General features: G+C 50.5%; 6 protein-coding genes across 6 annotated transcripts; 2 read left to right on the top strand and 4 right to left on the bottom strand.

Moving 5' to 3' along the window:
• Nucleotides 1–154: 154 nt before the first annotated feature.
• Nucleotides 155–1,477, bottom strand: N7525_003796 (uncharacterized protein; the record flags this gene model as incomplete). Its single annotated transcript, XM_002558746.1, has 1 exon — nt 155–1,477. The coding sequence occupies one exon, from the start codon at nt 1,475–1,477 to the stop codon at nt 155–157; it is 1,323 nt and encodes a 440-aa protein (XP_002558792.1).
• Nucleotides 1,478–2,194: 717 nt separating this feature from the next.
• dppV (dipeptidyl peptidase DppV) lies at nt 2,195–4,570 on the bottom strand (the record flags this gene model as incomplete). Its single annotated transcript, XM_061212829.1, has 7 exons — nt 2,195–2,410; nt 2,462–2,694; nt 2,746–2,968; nt 3,015–4,038; nt 4,092–4,330; nt 4,383–4,434; nt 4,503–4,570. 7 exons carry the CDS (start codon nt 4,568–4,570, stop codon nt 2,195–2,197), a joined length of 2,055 nt encoding a protein of 684 aa, XP_061069850.1.
• A 650-nt stretch (nt 4,571–5,220) lies between these two features.
• Nucleotides 5,221–8,090, bottom strand: N7525_003794 (DNA ligase (ATP) CDC9; the record flags this gene model as incomplete). The annotated part of the gene is made up of 4 exons (XM_061212828.1): nt 5,221–5,766; nt 5,816–6,046; nt 6,146–7,922; nt 8,053–8,090. The coding sequence occupies 4 exons, from the start codon at nt 8,088–8,090 to the stop codon at nt 5,221–5,223; spliced, it is 2,592 nt and encodes an 863-aa protein (XP_061069849.1).
• Nucleotides 8,091–8,658: 568 nt separating this feature from the next.
• Nucleotides 8,659–12,134, top strand: N7525_003793 (uncharacterized protein; the record flags this gene model as incomplete). Its single annotated transcript, XM_002558749.2, has 2 exons — nt 8,659–8,691; nt 8,745–12,134. The coding sequence occupies 2 exons, from the start codon at nt 8,659–8,661 to the stop codon at nt 12,132–12,134; spliced, it is 3,423 nt and encodes a 1,140-aa protein (XP_002558795.2).
• A 304-nt stretch (nt 12,135–12,438) lies between these two features.
• Nucleotides 12,439–13,680, bottom strand: N7525_003792 (translation initiation factor eIF5; the record flags this gene model as incomplete). Its single annotated transcript, XM_002558750.1, has 1 exon — nt 12,439–13,680. One exon carries the CDS (start codon nt 13,678–13,680, stop codon nt 12,439–12,441), a length of 1,242 nt encoding a protein of 413 aa, XP_002558796.1.
• A 1,021-nt stretch (nt 13,681–14,701) lies between these two features.
• Nucleotides 14,702–16,574, top strand: N7525_003791 (bifunctional hydroxyethylthiazole kinase/thiamine-phosphate diphosphorylase; the record flags this gene model as incomplete). Its single annotated transcript, XM_061212827.1, has 7 exons — nt 14,702–14,801; nt 14,856–15,032; nt 15,082–15,217; nt 15,275–15,682; nt 15,734–16,110; nt 16,164–16,264; nt 16,320–16,574. 7 exons carry the CDS (start codon nt 14,702–14,704, stop codon nt 16,572–16,574), a joined length of 1,554 nt encoding a protein of 517 aa, XP_061069848.1.
• Between the last annotated feature and the right edge of the window lie 178 nt (nt 16,575–16,752).

Raw genomic sequence — 16,752 nt, 5'->3', positions numbered from 1 at the left:
CGTGCAGATAAAAGAGTACCAAAGATCAGATATCGAAAGATCAGGGTGAGACGGGCAAAGGTTTCCCTTAAATACCAGGGAACTCAGGGACAATGTACATGTTGCAATGTGCACTCCCCACAAGCAAATCCTTGTCAAGCCCAAAACAACTCACCTAATCAAGCTCAGACTCTTCATGAGGGGGATGAGTCAAATCAGGCTCGGCATAGTGAGCGTACAGGTGAGCCATCAACTCGTCAGGATCATCATCGTGCAGGGTACTCATGAGACAATGAGTGTTGCGAACCACATCAGAGACGTTGGCGTAGATAAGGGCAACTGCACAATCGAGCATGCGGTTGTACCACAGGTGCAAATTGTGACCTGGAGGCAGTGGCTCAAGTTCTGCAGTCACAACAGGCCACACCGAGTGCTGGCGGAAGAGCAGATACATGCCGGCCAACCAGGGCTCCCAGTTCTCATAGCCGATGAGAGCGGGGACTTGGAAGGGGACGAAGTGCTTGTCATGGGAATTGTTCATGAAGAACTTGACATGCTTCACAGTCTTGGCTAGCTCTATGTTTTCGGTTCTGGCACGCTCAATTATGTTTTCGTCGTCATCACTGTCTTGCAAGCCGTGGAAGACGAAGTGATCCAGGTCGGTAGCGGAGAATGTGGTCGAGAGGGGGTTGCTTGGTCGCTGGACCCTTGGATTGGCCTCGGGGATGTCCTCCATCTTGACCTTGGGGGGAGACGACTCTGTATCCGTGTTAGAGGGGAGAAAGATCCATTCCCAACGTCCGTTTTGAGAAGAAAAGGTGGGACTGTAGGCGGAATTGGGACCAGGATTGGGACAAGGACACAGAGTAGTGTCGTCCTTCGTGCAGGGAAATTGGTTCGGGGAAAGACAGAGGTCGTTTGCAAACTCACTCTTTGTGTTCGTGGTATTTCCGTTGCTCGTACCATTGGCAGGTGTCTCTGTAGTCTTGGTGTTAGAGGAAAGATAATACCAGTCCCAGCGCCCATTTCGGGAAACAAAGATAGGGTAGCCAGTGGGATCAGCGGTGGGAGCGTGACATAAGGTAAGATCGTCCACGGTATATGGAAATGGGGCTGGAATTGGGCCTGGGACAGGAGTGCCAAGGCTGTACTGACTCTCGTTCTCGTCATTGATGATGGAAGAGGGAGCGGGAGAAGACGTCTCAGCTTTGATCTCTGCGCCCAGGTCATAAAGGTTAGAGACTGTCTCTTGCATAGCGCCATCGAGGAAATCCCGTTGAAAGTCTGTAAGTTGATTCCAATACTCACTTGGGGGATGGGCTCCGGAAGAGGGTTCCAACTTGGGAATTCCTGATCGGGAGCTGCTGTTAGCTCTGTCTCGGATGGCCGATGGTGTACCTTTTTGCTTCTTTCGGATGGGCGATGATGATGGATCAGGGGACAGAGTATGGGACATACCCTTCTTGCCGCCTTTACGGGTGGAAGATTTGGGAGGCATGGTGGTGAGTGAGAAGCTGATGAAACTGTGAGATGGCAGGGAAGACCAAATTTAGGGGAGAGGGAGAAGGGCTGCGTTTGAGAATTCGTTTGCTGTAGAAAACGCTTGGAGGCAGGGACCTTTTTATATCTGTTGAAGCAGATTCTATAAGATACTCTAAGAGTAGCACATATTACACAAACCACATAAGAAAGGCCTTTACATTTATGATTCATTGTTCATGTACAGAAGTTAGACACAGCATAGAAACAGTGAGAAACATTTATGAAACAAACATCCTGAAACAACTCATCTGAGACACCGACAGAACACCTTACAACAACATCGAAGACTTAGAATTGACATCAATTGATAGAAATTGAGGTATTGTAGAAGTTGAGATATCTTGGAACCTTGGAAAGGTCGTATCAAATTACCTAAGGCTACTAAAAATAGTAAATTGGTATGGAAGGTCAAAATTTGATATAGACAGATACGATATGGCGCATTGGCTATACACTGCCATACTACAACTGAGGATTATAGTCCACAACAGGGATTGTCGTATCATCCAAATTGACAGAGCCCGGAGTGTCAATGCCAGAGTACTTATTGAGCCACCCTAAGACTTGCTGGTGCCAGACAAGACTGTTTTCCTTGTTGATGACCCTATTTCAATGCCGTGTTAGCTTTACTGACTCTCCGGTGATGTATCCCCATTCAGAGGCTCCATTGTACTTACCAATGGTTTTCATCAGGGAAGCTGAGCAGCCGACTCGGAACACCTCGCTCTTGCAAGATATTGAAAAGCGCCAGACCCTCAGAGATGGGAAGACGATAGTCCAAGTCGCTGTGGATAATGAGCTGTGGAGTAGCGAACTGCTTAATATGCTCTGGGGCCGAAGGGTCGAACCGACGATAGTTCTCTCGGTTGTCCCAGAACGTGCCGTTGAACTTTGGAAGTCAGTATACGAATAGAGGAAATGCCACGAACAAGAAACATACCTCATGCTGCATGAACCAAAGTTCCTCGGTCGAGACCTTCGCGTCGGCCACAAATGTGCCATCATGACTGGCTAGCGCCTTGAACTCGCGACCGAGAGGATTACCCTGGATCCAGTTGATCATGAAGCCACCGTAGCTGGCGCCAGCTGCCACGCCGCGAGAGGTATCAATGAAGTCGAAGTTGTCCCGGACATGCTCCCAACATTTAACCAAGTCATCGTAAGGGTAGCTTCCTGTTGATCATTAGAAGGTAAGAATGGGAATGAGTGATGGGAATGACATACCCCAGTTGTTCGCGATCTCGTCCGTGAGTTTATCACCGAAACCGGTGCTTCCAGTTGGGTTGGGCGCGATAACCACGTATCCTTGGTCGGCGAAAACCTTGTAGTTCCATCGAGTGCTCCAGGAGTCGCCCCAGGAACCTTGGGGACCACCGTGGATATAGAATAGGAGCGGGTAAGACTTTGACTTGTCAAAGTCCGAAGGGTAAATGATCCATGAATGAATCTATAACGTTAGCATCCCTTCAATTCCATGAGAAAGGTAGACTTACATCTGTCCAGTTGCCCTTGTAGTAGAACTCATCGACGCCCGATGGATCAAGGTTCTTCAGGGCGGGGTCAACTTCGTTGGCAGAGAAAATAACGCCTGTGACGCCTTCATCAGGTTTCGCGGTGTACACTGTACGACTGGTATGGATAGCGGAACTAGAAACCAAGTATTCTCCATTAGGCAGGCCGTAGTAAGCAGCCACGGAGCCACCATCGGTGAAGTTCTTAGGCTTGAAATCATCACCAGCATCAGCGGGTAGCAGGAAGAGCCGAGAGCGCGCAGAATCCTCGGTGTTCAGAACCAGGCTCTTCCCGTCAGCAGTCCACTTGATGGCACCAGGTGACCGGTCCCAGTCCTTAGCCAATGTACGAATAGTATCCTTGGAGTCAATGGTGTAAACGTAGACAGTGCGACGGTCCGACTCATAGGAGATATCTTCCATTTGGAGATAGGCAATGCGACGGCCATCTGGGGAGAAGACGGGACTGCTCGAATCACCCTTGATGTCTTTCGGTGTGCCAGGACTGTCAGGGCCATTGATAGCCACGGCCTTCTTGGATCCATCATGGGGCACAACATAGATATACGAAGCAGTGTGGTTTGCTCGCGGTAATTCAGGTGCCTTGCTCTTGAATGCCACCAATTTTCCATTGGAGGAGATGTCGTAGTCAGACGCATCGCCGAATGGAGGGTAAGGTGACTCCAGGTTCTTGACTCCTGCGACGAGGTTCTTGAGAGATCCACTAGAAGTGTAGGCGGATGTCGCTCCGGGTCCGGCTCTCTTCTTCTTCAAAGTCCCCGAGAAGATAGCATTGAATCTCGTCGTGAGCCAGGTATCCCAGTGGCGGACGTAGATACTGTCGTGGATCCGTGCCGAGCTTAAAGGCGCGGCAACAAGCTCTTTATTGTACGCCGTTCCATTGGGCCAGGACTCTCCATACACCAAGAAGTTAATGTCTCCAGACTTGGTGATGGCCGTCTTGAGGCCAGAAAGCGGCGCAGGCAATGAAGCTGCCTTGTAGGCACTGCGCAAAAGTTAGTAATGTTTTGTCCATTTAAGATATGCATATAGACCCACGAGTTGGCAAAATCAGAGGTGTCCGACACCCAAATCTCCGTACCCCCGGGAATCTCGGCATTTGTGCCATTGATATACAACAGGCCCGAGTCAGTAGACCCCAGCCAAGTCAATTCGGAGACATTGCTGTCGTTGGTAAGTTGAGTCACTTTCCCTGTCTCCAGATCCAGCAGACTCCACCATGATGATGTAGCATGGGTCTCGAAGGAGTATTCAGAGGTGGAAAAGAGCGCGACTTCCTATGCCAGGTCAATAACATTGTCGATATCTGCATCCAACTGTGCGACTTACCCCTGATGGATTGGGAATAGCGTCACTCCGTCGCGGAGCTGCGATAAGCTGTCTACAAAGAAAATCAACAACCAATCAAGAAGTAGAACGGATTAATCGGTTGGGAAGATCAGTACTAACTCGGGAGTAAGAGCTGTCGCAGAAACGATGATCGACCCGAGGGCCGTTGTCAATTGAAACACGCGCATATTGTCAATCAAGTACCCAGCCACACAGGTCAAGAGAAACGCGCAGAAAAGCAGACGGACTGCACTCCGGACGGTCACCGATATATAAATGCTGGGACTCCACACGCACAGTGAGCTAGTAGGCATAGTGGAGATAGCACTTTGCCGTCGAAGGGGGGCATGTTACATTCCTCGGTGCCAAGAGAGATATGCATGATGGGTATTTCGTGCTGTTGGCCATTTCAAAGACGCTAGCGAGACGTGCTGCGAACAAAGAAAGGCGGACGCAGGCCGACATAGGGCCCGAGCAGGGTCCGGCTGCTTGGCTTGCAGCGCCAAGCACCCCGGAGTCCGGAGATATTCCGTTGATAGCCGGGATTAGAATAAGGTCACGATATCGGATACCGATCAACAGGGGCTTTGTCTCAGAAAGTGGTGGAGTTAAAAGGAAATGAATAGTTAAATTGATGCCTACGGGTTATAATCGCCGTGGGATCATATAACTGTCCAAGGAACCTTGGAAGGCTACACATGGCAATATGGTAAGCCCTAATGATGCACCCAATCTGGGCAATGGTGCCATTCTGGAAAATGCATACGACCCAGAGGGGCCGTGATAGATATCCAATGAATTCAATTACACTCGCTATAGTGCGCCCGACAAAATCGCTTCAATACTCAAAGTCGTCATCCACACCTCCCTTGCTAGTAGTGTCCTTGGTAACTGCTTCTTGTTTCCGATACATCTCTGCCACAGCACGGGTGGTAGTGGCCTCGTCTGGCTTCTTATCGTCGCGGGATTTAATGTACCGCGGGAAACGCAAAGACACGCCCTTTCCACCGCCGGTTGTACCTTGGAACTCATCAGCAGCGGCTTGGTAGCGTGGGCTGAGGGTCAAATCGGCTGTTTTAACTTCCCACACCAGTCTTGGCTCAAACCAAACATCCGGTTGGTCCTTGGGGACGGTTGAATGAGTATAGAATGGCTTTGGGCGGTCAATCACCAAGGGAACTAGCGTCTGGTGTAGCTCTTCAAGTAGCACCTCAGAGAAGCCAGTGCCGATGTTACATATGGTCTCATATGTGTCGTTACTGGGGTTGTAGGCAGCGAGAAGGAAGGCACCATAAACCGAAGTACGTTTTCCACGACCATAGTAGGCCCCGAGCACGACAAGATCAAGAGAGTCACCAACACCGGCGAGGTAGTCCTTTTTGACCTGTATAAAAGTTAGTAACGGTCGAGCTAATCAACAAGAGGCACCATACCTTCAGCCAGTTGCGACTCCGCATGCTTGGTTCGTAACCGCTCTCTGCTGTGTCCAGCATCTTCACCATAAGACCCTCACAAGAAGCTTTAACACTAGCCTCGAGCAATTCTTGGATCTCATCAAGAACACTAGAGTTGCCATATTGCGCAAACTGGAACTCCCCCTCAACCGGTTGGAAGCATTTATGCATTAGCTCTCGTCTTTCTCGTAGAGATTTCTTCACGCAAGGCTGTTGAAAAGTTAGCATGAACAACTAGGAAGGAGAAGACAAGAAGAGGGATTCAGCGAATAGCTGTGATATATGCGCCAAAAAGACAAATGACCTTACCTCTCCATTGAAGAAAAGAAGGTCAAAGGCGTACACACAGACCTTGACCTTGACATCTTCCGCTTTGACATCCTTGCGCTTGCGAGTCATCAGTTGCTGGAAGGGAAGAACCTTTTTGGCCTCCGTATCCCATGCCACCGTTTCGCAATCGAGAACGAAGCTCTTAACGTCGGGCTTGACCCAGGTGTCAAGCTTGCCTAGAACATCGGGATACTTCTTCGAAAGATCTTCCGAGTTGCGAGAAAAGATCGAGGACAGTCCCTTGCTGTCCTTCTGTAATGTGTTCACAGCTCCAGGATATTGGTGGATAGAGTCCGGAGACACGAAATGGATCTGGGCTCTTTCTCCGTCGTACTTATATTCACAAGTGAATTCCTTCCCTTCGAACCGGTCAAGAACCTCGGTGATAGACTTGGTCGGTTTGGCAAGCATAGGCTTGATAGGAATTCCGGGAGAAAGCTTGCACACTTCAGGCAGCTTGAAGAGACCATGCTCAAGAACGGCAGGAATGATTACTTCGTAGGCAGGAAGCTCGCTGTAAACAGACTTGAAGATGTTTTCACCCGCGGCCATTTCCTCAGCGGACGGGATCTTATTGCCGGCTAATTCAGCCTCGTGAGTCTGGACTGCCCGAGAGACAGCGACAAGAACCGTCTTCTCTGCAAGTCCAAGTCTCAGCTTACCTTCCAAAAAGCGAACGATGTATTTAGCTTCGCTGGGACCACCCTTATCCTTGGTAATATCCACTCCTTTGCCAGCCGTGTCGGCATCGGCTGCAGACAACAGTTTCTTGATGCCTGAAATCTTTTTATCCTGTGATCCATGACCTTGGACCTTGGCAATTCCAAGAAGGCCTTCATGCACACCTCGTACAGTTAAAGGCTTGGGCTTGAACATGGTAGGCTGGTTTGACCTGCTTTTGGCAGCGACCAGTCCCAGGTCTCCGATTTCCCGTTGATCGGCTTTGATGACGGCAAGGCTGCGGCCGGTACATTCACCAATAGCTTTCATGATCAATGACTCCCCGATGCCCAGTTCAATTCCGGCGTAATCGGCAGCCAGTTTATTGATCATCAGCTGTACAGTGGGTAGGAAATCGGCAGGGCTCAGACGAAGAACCTGGCGAAGGAAAAGAGAACAGTGGTCCGTGATCTCCAAGCGCTTTCTGGTCATCTCTACCAGAGAAAATGTGGTACATAACGCAGCATAAGGGACAGGAGTGCCTGCTTTCCAATCTGGGTATGGATCTTTACCACTGGCTTGCAATTTGGCTTGGAATTTTTCGATCGATTTCTTCGCGAGTTCCGGCTTGAGGTCATCTTCATCTTCGCTTTCCAATGGATCCTCCTCTTCTTCTACTGACGGTGACTTCTCTTCAGGAGTAACATCGGAGGGCTTTGGTACTGCTGGTTTTGGTGATGGCGCTTCAACCTTTGGCTTTGTAGACTCGGGCTTCTTGGGGGATGTCGATTGCTCCTTGGCAGCTGGAGAGGTCTTCACCGAGGCCTTTCGTCGTCTCTTAGAGACAGGTTGGATATCTGACCCATCGCTTTCTTCCGCCTCGGCGCTCTTTTCCCGCTTCACACCCTTCGTTGGCTCTGTTCCGTTAAGGGCAGCAGTTGGTGCTGAGTCGGCGGCGACTTCCACCTCAATTCCGTCGGTGTTATCATTGGTCTCCAGATCACCGGTATCGCTGCTTGCTGTTTGTCTCTTTCCACCAAAAGCTAATGTGGTCTGCTTCTTCGGTGGTTGGTTGGCGCCCGAGCCGAAAAACCTCCTACAACACGGATATAATGAATTAGCGGAGTCAACCAGAGGAAGAACCGAGAGGTGTCAGAGGGAAAGGGCGCATGCGCCATCGAATATCGTCGACGCACCCAATCGTCTGCTGTCTATCCCGTACATACCCCAGGGTAGCCTGTTTCCTGCTCCTGTCATCGGCCATGATTCGTGATGATGAGAAACTTCTTTCGTTCTTTTGCTGGGCTGCAATACTGGCGGAGAACAAGCCCGTCGATAGCTTTGAGATTGATGTGGTCAAGAAATTGTGGTGTCCTGCAGATCGTATGCAGAAGCTAGATCTCGAGCGCGAGAGCGATAAAAGCGCAAGCTCTTGAATCCGCAAAACCCGCATAGGCGTTTGAACTCGGAGTCAAATGGACACAGAATATGGCCCAATATATAGTCCGAGCAGACCTGAACCAAATAGCCAAGGCAACACTGGTTGTCACTCGTGTTGCAGGCAGCTGTCGGGATTCCCACGCGTTGAGACGCGCTAACGTATCACGTGCAGCGTTATCTTGCCCGTTTGGGATAATTTATATTCACCGCTTGATTATGCCGGCAGACGATGACAGAGCGGTGAAGTTTTGGGATGCAGTCCCGCTGTATTCGATCACGATGGGTCGCGCTAGACGCTGTTTATAATGGGGCTTTTGAGACTGATTTAGTACTACTCAACGTCTTGTCTACTATCTTGTGACTCTAACGCCGCCCAGCCTTGTTTGGCTGCAATGGACAACCTCCGGCAGGAATCTTTCAAGCAGGTATGATATGCATCATCCGGCTCTCAGGACGAACAGTGCTGATCTCTGAGTAGCTCCGAGCGCCATGCGTCGAACTCAGCTCCGTGGGCCTGCGTTTTCGAGGAAATCAAGCTTCCGCCGCCGATGTAGCCCGAGTTCTTGACCCAGTACACAACTGTTTAAAGGAACTTGCGAGGAACAATACCCTCGACGAGAAGCTAGCTGAATATGCTTTCTTTCCATTGTCGCACATCTTCAATGAAACACAAAGACTACCCGCACGATGCTTAGAGTCGGCCATTCACTGTTTGCGGATACTGGTCGCCGATGGATGGCGTCAACGGCTGTCTCCTGCGATGGGCAAGCAACTCATAATCCTGTTGACGTTGATCGTGGGAGGATCTCCAAACAAAGCGGAAGAGAAGCAACTACCGAAGCCTAAGGTTTCTGAAGAACTGTGTATTGCTGGGTTTGACTGTCTCAGTGCTATATTCACGGTCTTAAAAGGAGCTGTCCCGGAACGGACAATCTATCACGAGATCGGCACCGCAACTGTTGTCGATCAAACAGTATATATTCTGCTTGAGGGAATTGTCGATGATAGATTAGATGAGCTTTGTCTAGCAGCCGCAAAGGCTTTGCAAGCACTTTATGCTCGAGTCACGGACCGCGTGGTGCTTGCTAGCATCATGCCGCGAACTGTGTCGGCACTGGCTAAGATTTTACGGCCATCGACACAGACCCGCAGGTCATACAAGCTCCTCGAGACTTCCTTGCAGATTCTCACGGAGCTCCTAAGAGCTGTTCTCAATGACCGTGTCGCCTCAGAAGTCTCCCCACCGGAGCTGGGAAGCGACAAGGTAGCTCTGGATGAAGCCTGGTTGAAGGCCACCACAACGCAGATCAAGCTTGCGCTGGCCAATGTTGTCCAGGTTCGCCGTCATCAGCGACCAGAGGTTCAGTCTGCCATCCAAGACCTCTGCCTGATGGTAATCGAAGAGTGCCAGACCACACTGTCAGAGTCTCTCCCAATTATGGTTGAAACAGTTGTCGTTCTAGCAGATAAAGAGGACGAGGGAGTGAATGAAGCCTACAGAAACCTAACTCATCTTGCCACAACATACCCTGCAGTGTTGGATTCGTTAAAGGAATCGCTGCATACTTGGCTCACTTCTTTCCCTCGAATCATGCAAGGCAACGATGAAACTGCTAAGCAGTGGGGGCTTCGTCAGATCTCCACCGTTTTCCAGATCCTGTCCCAAGTTCAGTCTGGATCGGATTTGCTTACCAGCGGTTTGGCATCCGGCCTATGCGATAGCGTTGGTGCTGTTGTCAAACAGAACACCAATTCTCTCCAGCCGTTGGCCTCAATGGATGCTGGCTTCAACTGGGAGGTGCTCAGCACTGATGCTAGATCCAAGGTGTTCCCACCCATTATTTTGGAACACCAAAGCCAGCAACAAACTCTCAAAGATCTACGGTCAATGATTACTAGGTTGAACTTGTCTGAGTCTGGGAATGAGATCACTCGATCGATTGTCAACCGTATGCACACAACGTCAGGTGGTTCCGCTATTGCACCTTTCTGGTTGGCGATGACTTTCTTGCGTGACACCACTACGGAAACAGCCAGCTTTGACGATTTCATCTCTCTTGATCATATTGAGGGGTCCATCTCATTAACTGGCCGTGGCGGAATGATTGAGGAGTTGTATTATATCTCAATAAATATACTGAACGAACTGTCAGTTGATGGGACAGGAGACTGGCGTACATCAGCACTTGCTCTGGAATCCGTGGCTCTCCAAGCTCAACAACTTGGCGAGGCTTTCCGGCCTGAACTCATGGACGCGCTCTACCCAACTTTGCAGTTGTTGGCATCACAGAATCCTAACCTCCAACGCCACGCCATGACATGTCTGAATATCTTGACCAGTGCTTGCAACTACCCAGACACGAGTACTATGATCATTGAGAACGTGGACTATTTGGTGAACTCGGTGGCCTTGAAACTTAATACCTTCGACGTATCACCTTATCCGCCACAGGTCCTGTTCATGATGGTCAAACTTTGCGGTGCCCGGTTGATACCTTATCTAGATGATCTGGTTGATTCTGTATTTGGTATCCTGGATCTATACCACGGCTATCCGAAACTCGTTGAGATGATGTTCAAAACGCTAGCTGCAGTCGTCGAGGAAGGAGCGAGAAAACCATCTTTGCTCACAATCGACGAGGGAAAAGGGAATGGCTCCCACGATACCCGCAAGTCTCAATACCAGAATCTCTCAATCTCGAGCATCGCCGCAGACATTGCCAACCGCAAAGCGAAACGGCATGCTGAGGATGCACTAGCAGATGCTGATGGCAAAATCCCCCATCCCAAAAAGCCATGGTCAGAAACATACGACAAACCTCCTCCAGAGCCGTCCATCGAAGAGCTCCTGGACCAAGCCGAATCAGAGGAACCACCACTCCCACCTCCCAAAGAACCAGAAGACGCCGAGAAGCCGCTCACCAAAACGCATGCCCTCCTCCTCCACATCGTCAAATCAATCCCATCCCACCTAACCTCACCATCTCCCTACCTCCGACGCTCCCTCCTCTCAATCCTCATCGATGTCCTACCCGCCCTATCCCAAAACGAAACCAGCTTCCTCCCTTTAATCAACGAGCTCTGGCCCACAGTAGCAAGCCGAGTAATCTTCCCTTCATCACAAGCAAACGAAACATCCAAATCCCTCATCGCCACCCCATCCACAGAATCAACCCGCAAGCCCGAAACCCCCGACCACCAAGAAGAGATCTTCGTCACGGTAACAGCCTGTGAGGCCATGGAAGCAATGTGCAAAGGCGCAGGCGATTTCATGGCCACGCGCGTCGAAACCGAATTCCCCCGCTGGGACCGGCTATACCGCCGCGTGTGGGAGAAGGTGCGCGCCGATGCCGAGGCTGCGAACGAGCGCCGTGCCAGGTCCCAGGCAACGACTGTGCCTGGGGCTGTCGCTAAACCAGGAGATATGGCGTCCACTCTGCACTTAGCCCTCTCTTCGTCCCTTTCGCTCTCGCCGTCGACGCCGGGATCGAAATTCTTCACGCCGCACCATCGTCTGTGGCGTGCGTTGATCTCCCTATTTACCACGGTTCTCTCGCATGTCCGGTTACCGTTGGAAGTGGGTGACAGGATATGTGAAATGCTTTGTGGCTGGATTGCGCTGTTTGTTGGGCCCGAGTATTATTTCATTTCCTCAAGGACTTCTATGTCTGTGGATGATTCTGCATCTGGTGAAAGTATGGTTTCTGTTGAGGATGCCATTCGGGCAATGGAGGCTTGGAATGTGGACTTGACGTGGTTTGCCTTTATGCGGCATCGCTTGGGACCGGATGTGGTTACTACAGGCGCTACTGATCTCCCTTTCAATGGCGATGGGGAGCCGGTTAGACTAGCTGAGTTAGTGTTCTAGTTCTCGCTTTCCGTTGATAGCATTGCATAGCATGGGACATGACTATATTGTATTTTGCTCTACTTCACTTGTACAGGTACCTTAGTGCTGATGATATGGATTGATTGGATAGATGATACAATATTGATATTCATTGTAAAGGAGTGGCAATTGGTGAGCTAAAACTAACATGACAACCGAACTGATCAGTCCATGCGCCATGGCCCGGTCAGACAGAGGTCCAAAAATGTCTGTGTTCGATATAAGAATGGACGCAGATAGCAAATAACCAAGAGGACAAAACAGCGTGCACAACGGTTACCGTCTACTCGCTCTCTTCTTCACTCTCCTCGTCGCTCTCGGCATTCTCGAGCCACTCGATGAAGGGCCTGGCAGCCTTGTGGATCTTCTTGCTGGTCGAGATGTCGACGTACTTCTTGCTGGTCTTGGCACCCCATGCCTTGAGGGTTTCCTCAGACACAAGGTCGTTCTGGTAGTAGCCCAGCAGGATGGCAGGGACCTGGGCGACGAGCTCAGGGTGGTCCTGGCCGACGAAGCGCTCGGTACCACCGAGGAAAGCCTTCTCATGTCGATCGGAGGTGATCAGCTTCTTGAGCAAACCAGCACGGCCTTCGATCTGCTTGGCGATCTTCTCGTCGAAGATGCTCTGTGCCAAGACGGCAACAGTCTTGTGCTTGTTCTCAATGCCAAACTCCTTGGCCTTCATGTAGATCTCAACATCGGTGACGTTGGTAACACCGCCCTTCTCAGCAGCAGTGTCAACGATCCAGCTGCCCAGCTGCTCGTAGGACGAGGGTCCATCAGCTCCCTCGTCGTCACCATCCTCAATGACAAGGGCACGCTTCAGGTCCGAGGGGAGATCCTTGGCACGAGCCTTCACAGCCTCCTCGGAAACGTCGACGGCCCACTCATCATCCTTAATCTCCTTCTCAGCCTCGATGGCCTGGGCCTGACGGGTCACTTCATCGTCGCTGTTAGCTTCGATGGCAAGATCTTCATCCTCGCCATTCTCGGAGTTCTGGCTGTCGCCGGGGCTGGCTTCCTCGCCATTGGCAGCCTTCTCCTTCTCTCGCTCGCGGCGGGACTTCTTCTTCTCCTTCTTGCCACCCTTGGGTTGGTTGCGAACAATGAAGGTGCTCAGCTTGAGGCGAGGGTCGACATCAGAGCGTTGACCACAAGCCTTGCAGTCCAGGGTGATCCTTTCATCCTTGATAATGACATCGGTCTCGGGGTTCTTGCACTTCTTGCATAGCACAAACTTGGAAATGAAACCGTCGAGGTAATCTTGGAGCTTGGGGGCGTCGTGAGAACCGTTGATGATCCAACGGTCATCAGAGGGCTTAGCGTTGGCCTGGGCACCAAGTTCAAATCCGAAGTACTTGATGAGATAAGCAGGAGGCCGACTGAGAGACTGGGCAACCGAGTTCAGGTTGACGACAACGGTCTTAATACCGTTACCCTTGCCCTCGACCTTAGCCTGGAGCTTCTCCATCTTGTAGCGATAGAAGGGATCAGTGATATCCCGGCGAATGTTGACGGTGGCCATGGTGACGGTTAGATTGATCGGTTGCTTCACAAGAACGTAGCAGTGTGATTGCTCAAGGGAAAGCTGGAAGGATTCTGGATGGTGATTTTGTTTATGAGACAAGACATGCGTGTCAAGTTCCCTTTTTTTTAGTGGGTATAGAGTGCGATCCTTTTAGGAAAATTCACAGTAAATCGATGAAAGATCCGGGGTATTCAGCCACAGGATCTGAGGTGTATACTGCAAGGTTTCGGCGCGCGAAACGTTTGCAGCTTGAGCGGCAGGTGATGTTCGAAATTTTGGACGGAGGACGAATACATAGACAAGTTCGCGGGAAACTTCTCAATGTGTTGCTTTCTGGGAACGTTTGAAGTTCTTTGGGGAATCCGAGTCAGAGGTCGGAGGCCTGGCGGACGGTGGCAAGTGATGGTGGCGAGGCCGAACTAACCAGTTATGAGGAATGAGTAGCGTAGAAGCGAAATTCCACGCAGTAGATAAATAAAGGCTTCGAAAATAACTCGATGCCTGTGAAGTGTTTGTGTGTTGTTGGGGGGAGAAAAAGAAGAGGAAGAAAAGAAATAGCAGAATTTGACAAATCACGGTTATGTCAGCGAGCACGTGCCGGGAATAACTCGGAGTATAAAGGACCATTGACAGTCGAATGTAGGACATGGGAGATTCTAGGTATTCCAGGACGGTTAATTCGAAGAGAGATTTCTTAACTTTAAGTCTATTTATGCTTCAGAATAAACCCTTGACAATATTGAAGCATATATAGGCGATATAAGTGGATTTTACAATGTTGTATAAACCGGATCAGTACAGGCCGAACCTTCCAAGACCCCACCACGGCCACACAACGATAAACGGTAATCTCCAGGGCTCCTTCGGTCACTCAAGTACGGTGTTTTGTGTTGTACGAGTATAGCCTGCTGACCCTGTCGAAGCGCTCTTCATTCCGGTTTGAATATCTTTGTCAAAACAGCCTCAAATCTATTACTCCGAAACTCCCCACCTTTGTCCGGCCTAAGGCCAAGACACCATGACCGTAGATCTGTCGCTCTATTTGGTCACGGATTCGACCCCGGCCATTCTCAAGGGGCGAGATTTATGTACAGTGGTAGAAAGTGCTCTACAAGGAGGTGAGTAGGACTCCGGCGTTCCTGCCAATTATACAGCTAACCCACAAGCTGCAGGCGTGACGGTGGTGCAATACCGGGACAAGACCAACGATACTGGCGTCCAGGTGGAAACTGCCCGGAAACTACACCGGGTAACCAAGAAATACAATGTGCCTCTTCTGATCAATGACCGGGTTGATGTGGCTCTTGCCATTGGTGCGGAGGGTGTGCATCTAGGTCAAGATGACATGAGTTCGTTTCTACGGTCCTACAAAGATACATGAACTAACATCGATCACAGGCTTCACCGAGGCAAAGAAGCTTCTTCCGGAGAATGCTATCATAGGTATCAGCACATCCTCAGTCGAGGAGGCAAAAAAAGCCACCGCCGATGGCGCCGACTATATCGGAATTGGTACCATGTTTGCCACCCCGACGTAAGTCCACATGTCTAGTATATCCAATGATCCAGCAACAGGCGCTAACTGTCCTAGTAAAACCAATACCAAGTCAGTCATCGGGACGGCAGGTACGCAAGTCATCCTGGATGCCATTAAAGATTCCCCCATAGGCACAGTTTCCATCGGTGGCATCAATCACTCCAATGTTCAACGAGTGCTCTATCAGTCTCAGTCACCGAAGAAAGCACTGGATGGAGTGGCCATAGTTAGTGCTATCGTGGGAGCCGACGACCCTAAAGCATCTGCCGAGCACTTCGTCGAGCTCATCCGCAACCCTCCCCGGTTTGCGCAGATCGCCAACCCTCCACGTGCTAACGAGGCCGAGGCCTTGTTGAATGAGGTGCCCCAGATCATCCGTAAGATGGTAGAGGTGCATCCTCTTGTACACAACATGATCAATTTCGTTGTTTCGAACTTTGTGGCCAACGTTGCCCTTTCTATGTCAGTATATTGTATTTAGCCAAGCCATTTTCCATGCTAACCGTTCTATAGTGGCGCATCTCCCATCATGTCTCCGTACGGCGATGAAGCCACGGACTTGTGCAAGTTTGATGGCGCTCTTCTGATCAACATGGGTACATTGACTAGTGAGAGTGTCTCAAACTACGTGAAAGCCATTAAGGCATACAATGATCGGGGCAACCCAGTGGTCTACGACCCAGTCGGTGCGGCTGCGACACACATTCGCCGCAACGCAGTGGCTCAACTTATGGCCGGGGGTTACTTTGATCTGATCAAGGGTAACGAGGGAGAGATTCGCCAAGTTTGGGGTAGCAGTGCTGTTCAACAGCGCGGTGTCGACAGCGGACCGAGTACCCTTGACGGCAATCAAAAAGCCACGTTGGCTCGGGACCTGGCTCGCAGAGAGCGTGAGTAATCTAGGAATCTCTATCTATGATTTCTTCGTTCTAATTTCATCTAGGAAACGTTGTGCTATTGACCGGAGCAACAGACTACCTCAGCGATGGCGAGCGGGTCATTGCGGTCGAGAATGGCCACCCATACCTGGGCCAAGTGACCGGAGTATGCAACCTCTACACACTCCTCTTTTTAGTACATAGCTAACGTAAATCTACAGACTGGCTGTGCCATTGGCACAATCTCCGGTTGCTTCTTGGCTGCCCACCGTTCCGACAGGCTCCTCGCAGTTTTGTCCGGAATCCTCATGTATGAGATTGCGGCGGAGAACGCCGCGGCCAAAGAGTATGTTCGCGGCCCGGGCAGCTTCGTCCCGGCATTCGTCGATGAACTTTACGCCATCCGTACAGCGGCGGCAAACGGTGACGATAGCTGGTTCGCCGGCCGGGCCAAGGTGCACGAGGTGAAGCTATAGATATCTAGATTAGTAGACGATGTGTACATACCAATGCAAAAGTTATCATAATTGATTGAAAACAACAATAAAAAGATCAAAACATATCAAAACACAATGTCAAGTCTACCAGTCCATTTTCCCTCGGCTTCCCCGCATCTGCGACTTCTCCGATTCCCGTTCCCCCGCCATTTTCTTC

This window comes from Penicillium rubens, assembly GCF_028828025.1.
Source record: "Penicillium rubens strain IBT 27055 chromosome Unknown utg000002l_segment0_segment0, whole genome shotgun sequence".
In the NCBI taxonomy this organism is placed as follows: Eukaryota; Fungi; Ascomycota; class Eurotiomycetes; order Eurotiales; family Aspergillaceae; genus Penicillium; species Penicillium rubens.
The sequence above is the reverse complement of the archived record's forward strand: the minus strand, read 5'-3'. Positions and strand labels throughout refer to the sequence as shown.